The sequence below is a fragment of the Coenobita brevimanus genome, chromosome 89 (genome assembly GCF_032717465.1).
Source record: "Coenobita brevimanus isolate Jiangsu-jjx chromosome 89, ASM3271746v2, whole genome shotgun sequence".
Classification (NCBI taxonomy): Eukaryota; Metazoa; Arthropoda; class Malacostraca; order Decapoda; family Coenobitidae; genus Coenobita; species Coenobita brevimanus.
The window spans coordinates 26,909,279-26,916,778 of NC_137042.1; the positions used below are offsets into that span (position 1 = coordinate 26,909,279).

A 7,500-nucleotide genomic window follows, 5' to 3' on the forward strand; every position below is an offset into this window, starting at 1 on the left:
TATTAGCCAAGTTACAGTGAAAAGAGTACAGCATCAACAATATAACCACATTCTTCTACACAGCCACCACAATCTCACACCTCACCAATTTCTCAGTGACTCAAGGGCATGTCACCCTACGCGTCCCTTTTGGAGAAGTCCTGTGATGGCCGCCGACAGCTCTGAGGTGTAAACAGACGGTAAAAAATAACATTGTTCCTTTTGTTTGTGGGGGTGATGTTATGGGAGGTGTGGGGGTGTGTGGGTGTGTGGGGGGAGTGTGTCGAGTCAATAGAGAGGAGCAGCACGGGCGTCCAAGGTTAAGAGAGCCAAGGGAGACGTAGGAGGGGGCAAATATATGGAACTGCAGGTATATACGTACACATACATATACTGTATATACATGAGATGTACAAACATACATACATACACAATACAGACACATGAGACGTAGGAGGGGGCAAATGTACAACTCTGGAGGGCATTCACAGTTCGTGCACATACATAAAAGGTGTCCACATACATATACGAGGTGTGACAAAAAAGAAACGAGACTTTGGCTGCTAATGATACACTTCATCAGCCACACAGTAATGAAGTATATCACAGTGTTGCCCAACATCTCAGCACTGTATGAGAAAAGCAGCAGTTCAATTAACCTATTATCATTCTTTTCACAGGTGGTTTTGTAGCTCCTGTCAAGTGCCCTCTGTCACAGAATGAGCCTTGAGCAAAGGATTACTGTCAAGTATTTGGCTAACTTGTTAAAACTCCTGCAGAAACCCTTGCCATGCTGAAGGATGTGTGAGGACAGAAAACAGTGTCCTGCACACGTGTCTATGAGTGGCACAAGAGGTTCAGGATGGGGAGGGGTGATGCTCCAAAATGTCCCTGACACATCCACATGACGGATCTTTTGGTCCTTGGAGGGCAGTTTGGGCACCAACTTTGCACAAATCTTCAGCATGGCCAAATCTTTCAATAAGATGGACCTCATTGACTCCTTATTTAATCCCTTTTGCTCAGCCATTATTCTGATCGTCAGTCTGCGATCACTCTGCACCAATTCCTTGACCTTCTGGATGTTGGCATCATTTCATGTTGTTGAGGGACATCCTGGATTTGGGTCATCCTTCATGTCACCCCGCCCCATCCTGAGCCTCTTGTGCCACTCATAGACATGTGTACTGGACACAGTTTCCTCTCCGTACACATCCTTCAGCATGGCAAGGGTTTCTGGAGGAGTTTTTCCCATGTTAGCCAAGAACCTGATGTTAATCCTTTGCTCAAGGCTCATTCTGTGACAAAGGGCACTTGACAGGAGCTACCAAACCACCTGTGAAAAGAATGATAATAGGTTAATTGAACTGCTGCTTTTCTCATACAGTGCTGAGATGTTGGACAACACTGTGATATACTTCATTACTGTGTGGCTGATGAATTGTGTCATTAGCAGCCAAAGTCTCGTTTCTTTTTTGTCACACCTCGTATATACTGTATACGCAGACACACATGGGAGACACATAGCTGGGTGTACATGAATGGATCTAGAGGGTATTTATTCACGTCGTGGTCCGACGTGCAGATGCATTATATACATAGGAAAGACATACACATACAAACATGCATACTAATATATTTCAGACACAGCAATGAAAATGTAGACACACACACACACACACACACACACACACACACACACACACACACACACACACACACACACACACACACACGTAGTCTCTCTCTCTCACACACACACACACACACACACACACACACACACACACACACACGAGGGGTACTGTAAGGACTTGGGCTTAACTTTGTACACACATAAGACACATATATTGTCAGACCATCTCCAGATTCATGATAGTCACAAAATATTACCACTGCCTCTTTTACTGAATTCATATCAACGTTGCAACCTGTGCACTGCATGACAACTTCACTCTCAAGTAGGAAAAATAATCATTGCCTTCAAACTTCTCACGATACAGCATATGTATTGCATGACAACAATATTCTGAAGTAAAAATAACCACTGCTTTTTCTCAACTTATTTTTATGATGCGGAATAAGTACTGGAAGACAACTTTATTCTCAAATCTGTGATCTCTGTGTAAACGACGATGGGTTAAAAAGTTTCAGGGTAATTTTTTCGTGGAATTTGTAGTTTTGATACTGTGTAATATGTCTACTAAAAACACAACTTTCCTTCTTCCATAAACTTCTGCTCTGTGTGTTTTTCCACCTGTTTGTTTACACTGGAGATCCTCACAGAGTATGCCTGCTTCAATACCCACACAAACTGGTCACATTACATTAGGCTAGGTTAGATGACATGACTTATTTTTCATCTGCGAGAGCAATGTATACAAAGTTATTCGTAACAGTTTTTAAAAATCCTGAAAGACATGAGTGAACTGACCTAAAAATTCACCCAATACTTACGCCATCAATTTTTCTTACTGTGACACCACCAGCACAACCGCCACCAGCACCACCACAATCATCATCATCATCATCATCATCATCATCATCATCACCACCACCACCACCGGCACCACCACCATCATCATCACCACCACCACCGGCACCACCATCATCATCATCACCACCACCACCATCAAAGGCTAATAAAACTCAGTGTAGCTCCTAGGTTTATTGTTAGTATTAAAAATATGTATATACACACTCCAGGAACCTTAATTCTTCGTAAATATAATAACGAGAGATCACGACTATGTACAAAATTAGCTTACCCTTTCGGTACGTTGACGTGTTTCATTTTTTCCCCCTCGTTCCTATACTCTTTTCACCTTAACTTGGCCCACATTTTCATTTTTTGCAGCCCGTTCCATGTAGCTCAATGGAGAAAAAGTAGAAAAAAAAAACTACAAATGGCACGTTTTCACAACCAGTATCGTTTTAATGTTACTCTCTTTTGTTACAACTCAGCATTCAGTACGGAGTCGTGGCAAGTTCAGGCCAAGTTAGAGTAAAAGGAGTATATCTACCAATTCTCTTCTGTTCTGTGGAGGCCTCTAGCAGTCAGGGGTAAATTAAGGCTATATCTTATTTATCAGGTCCCAAAAATCTCTCTAAAACTTCAATATCTGGAGCAACAAGAATAAAACCGAACACACGTCACCGGATTTAAAGATGGCATTTTATTCTTGCTATTTCCAGACTGCTTTACTCAGCTAAGGAGAGGCTTTGGGCACTGGAGGGGTTAGACAGGATTTGATATAGCCTTCAACGATCCCTTCACTGCTACATGTATCTCCTAAGCTGAACATAATCACGTGGAACTTAAGGGAACAGAACACAGAACACGTCACCGTATCTAAGGGATTTCATATTATGTCAGACACAAAGCACGTGATGATATGTCCACATTTGACATGGTGATGACTATGACCTATCACAGTTTACAAGGGTGAAGTCCAAAGTAATGCTCAATAACAATGAATGTCGAAGGGGAGGGGAGGGGAAAGGGAATGGGGAGAGGGGGGGAAGAAGGGGAATGGGAAGGGGAAGGAGAATGGGAAGGGGAAGGAGAAGGGGAAGGGGAAGGGGAAGGGGAAGGGGAAGGAGAAGGGAAGGGATGGAAAGTGGGGAGCAACTTTCATACAGCGTTATACTGGGCAGTCCAAATATAACTCTTCTTTGCCACTCTGCCGGGAGATTTGTCGTGTGTTGCTGGTGCGGCTCAGTATAATATCTATGCTGCATCAATTATTAACCTCCTACTCCCACTGCACACCCACGCCCACACCAGCAGACTGAACCGTTCCCACACCACAAATGATACCGCCAGGAGTGTCTAATGGAGCGCTATTTAAGGACCACCAAGAATTTGTGAGTATTGGCCGCATCGTAGGTGGCAAAAGGGGCTTCGTAACACCTCTCCCTTACCGATTTATTCTGCCAATGTACACCTATCTCTATGATGTTATTTTACCGCTTATATAAGTCATGGTTTGTACCAATAACGCACAACACGGTACTGAAATGTAATATGCAGAATAAATCGTTAAAGAAGAAATGTTACGTAATCTCCAGAGCCATTTCAAATGCGATCGTGAGCGGTGTCTGTACCGAGTCTATGGCCACATTTTAGGTGGTTTGAATTACTTGACACCTCATCCTTAGCGAATTATTCCCAATATTACGCCTCAATATGCAAATAATGTCGACATTAATGCGATAAAATAAAGATACAAGAGAGTGCTAATGGTGTAAAGTGCTAAATAAATCGCCAAGGCAAATGTGCTACGGAGCCTCCTTCGCCACTTACAATACTGCTCCATGGACCGTATTCTCAACACCTCTCCAACAGAAACCAAACCTGTATATCACATTTTAATATTATATATATACCAGTATATATACTTGCACCTAATATAAAACTTATAAAATTAAAAAAATGTACGACACTACATAATACTCTCGTATGTTATACAAAATTTTAAGGCAGCCTGTAACACCAACATACACGAGGAATAAATATTCAGGTGTCATGCACGTGATAAACTGCTAAATCACACACGTCAAGAGAATATGACCCTATACTATAATTGAGCACAGGACGGGACCACTCACGCTGCCACCCCCATCAAAGCGCCACCAGTGTCAGAGGCCTGCCACCTACTCCTCCCCTCACTGCCACAATCGGGGGGCCTTCAAGCTCCTGCCGGAGGGGAGGGATGTCCCGTCCATTTGGGGGCGACCCTTGCCACCCGCCCGTGCGGAAGCCGGTGCGGGTGCGGGTGCGGGTGCGTGTGTGCGTGTGTGTGTGTGTGTGTGTGTATGTGTGTGTATGTGTGTGTATGTGTGTGTATGTGTGTGTATGTGTGTGTGTGTGTGTGTGTGTGTGTGTGTGTGTGTGTGTGTGTATGTGTGTGTGTGTGTATGTGTGTGTATGTGTGTGTATGTGTGTGTGTGTATGTGTGTGTGTGTATGTGTGTGTGTGTATGTGTGTGTGTGTGTGTGTGTGTGGTGCGGGCCACGGGGTGAGACAATATTTACAACAATTTTTACATTCCTATCAAGGTATCGGCCCAAGATTTTCCTGTGAGGACCCCGCACTGCCATAGGTGGAGTCGTCGTCCTTGGGGTACAGCAGGGAGCGGCCCTCGTCCTTGTCGCTCGCCAGGCTGTGGTGTGTAGTGGAGTACAGCCGGCCGGGATCACTACCGCCACAGAACATGTACACACCTGTGCTTAACGCTACTAACAGGTGCAACGCCGCTACCAGAACCGTGGCCCACTTGAATCCGACGGCGTCCATGAGTACCCCACCAACTGATGGGCCAATGAAGCAGCCCAGGGCGAAGGTTGAGGTCCAAATTCCTGATACTAGTCCATAGGTGCTTAGGTCGTCAGGAAATCCACTGGCAACTACGTCCCTGTGCGCCCCCGCGAAGGTAGACACCAGCTCTGCACCGAATCCGACTCCGTGAATGATCAGGGACCCGATACAAAGGCCAAGGCTCGTGTCTAGAGGCAGAAATGGCATCGGGCCGACGAAGGAGAAAGCGACCACCACTACTACGGCACCGAAGGCAGTGACGGAGCGAGGTGACACGTGTCTGTCGCACAGCCAGCCCCAGAAGGGTGCGGTGAGGGCGTAGGTGGATCCATTGAGCACGAACATGAGCCCCATCTTGAGCGGGGACAGGTGTAGGGGACGCAGGTGTGGCTCTAAGGTGGCCTGCAGAAATCCGATACTGATGGAGGCGGACGTGATGGCGAAGCAGGCCAGGATGATGGATGGTAGTCTAAGCGCAGCCAGAAACTCCCCCCTGGAAGTCTGTGCATCGGAACTAGCCTCAGCGCCTACGGAGGGCAGGCAGCAGCAGGTCATAAGGGCGGCTGCTAGTAGGACACCCCCAAGCACTCCGAAGGGCAAGGTGTATCCTCCTAACTCGTATAGCGCCCCTCCTACGGTCGGCCCAACAATCAAACCAAGGCCAAAGAACGTTTCCATGGTGGCGAAGGCAGCTCCTACACTCTTGGGGAACTCCTTGGCGATGATACTGAAGGCGGAGGTGACGAAGGCGGCGTTACCTATGGCCTCCACGATCCTCACGGCGAAGGAGAACCCGATGAAGGAGGTTGTGTCATCCAGGCGATCCAGAAACCCAAAGATGACGCACATCACGGAGACGGTGAAGATGCCGGCGTTGTTGATGAATTTGGGGCCCCACTTGCTCATGAACCTTCCGTAGATGGGGCTGACGAGGAACACCGTCAGCTCGAACACGCCGAACACGAAGCCGTACTGTGTGGCCGTGGCTCCCTTCTTCTCAGCTTCGGCCGGGTAGAAGGGCGCCTGTAGGGATACGCACACGGCATTGCAGAACTGAGCCACACTGAACACCACTAGAGTCACCCACTGCCGCCGTGTGTACCCCGCCATACTCGCACCTCTAATTCCACTTCTCGTTCAATGTTCCACTAATTCCACTTCCGGCTCTAAAATCCACAAAAGTTACCTAATAATACAAATAATGTCCACTGTATCAACCGCAGGTCTATGGTATTTGAATCTCTTGAAGGAGGCCCGGCAGGTGGTGTCTATCTCCTGTGGATTTACTTGATCTCCTTGTTGCAGGCGACTATACTTCTTGCAATTCTACTGTATCTCTTGTATCCACTATATCTATCTCTTGTAGTCCTCTTGTTATCTTTTATCTCTCGCAGGAGGCGCGGTAGGTGGAGATATAAGGGCACGAGTGAGGCTACAGGCGGAGAAGCCCGGCAAAGGTCCAGCCAGACGGTCGGACTGGTAAGGTGTGAGTGTGTAGGGGTCGGGGCCGGCTGTGGGTGTGTGGACGCGGCCTCTCTCGCCTGCCAGAGGTATGACCACATAAACCACGTAGGACACCAAAAATAGGCTTAAAAACACAAGGCAGATTATTAATTTACGCTCAAAATTATATCCTTGTCTCAACTACAATTACACAACACTTAAGGCAAGGAGAGGACGGTGCACGACCTTCTTCTGTATCCTTCCTAAAAACAGATCTCAGATACAACAGCGGCCACATCAGCCACGTAGCAGCCCACAGACGGGGTCAAAAATGCAAGGCAGATCATTAACTTATGCTCAAAATTAATTCTTTGTCACAACTTCGATCCCTTAATCACAGTTAGGGCAAAGAAAATGCAGTGCCAGACATTCCCTTCTCTCTTATGTCCTTAAATGCAGATCTTCGAAACGAGGGCGACCAGATCAACCACGTAGCACCTCAAACATACGTTCATAATTAACTCACCGTCGCAACTATGGTTATCTTTATCAGAATTCGGGCAAGGAGAGGACAATGCAGGACCTATCAATGCCTACCGTTGTCCAGCTTGCTTAAACTAATCTTAAGAACAACATAAGAACTATCGTAAGTGACATCCCAACCATGCACTAGAGGTTCAACTCGGCTCAAAATTAACTCCCCCATGCAACTATGAAAATCTTATAATAATTACGGCAAGGAAAGGACAGTAAAGGAC

General features: G+C 46.5%; 1 protein-coding gene across 1 annotated transcript; it reads right to left on the reverse strand.

Moving 5' to 3' along the window:
- Window positions 1–4,992: 4,992 nt before the first annotated feature.
- On the reverse strand, window positions 4,993–6,409 carry LOC145411328 (MFS-type transporter SLC18B1-like). The gene has a single exon (XM_080281357.1). It carries the CDS (start codon window positions 6,407–6,409, stop codon window positions 5,036–5,038), a length of 1,374 nt encoding a protein of 457 aa, XP_080137483.1. The 3' UTR covers window positions 4,993–5,035.
- Between the last annotated feature and the right edge of the window lie 1,091 nt (window positions 6,410–7,500).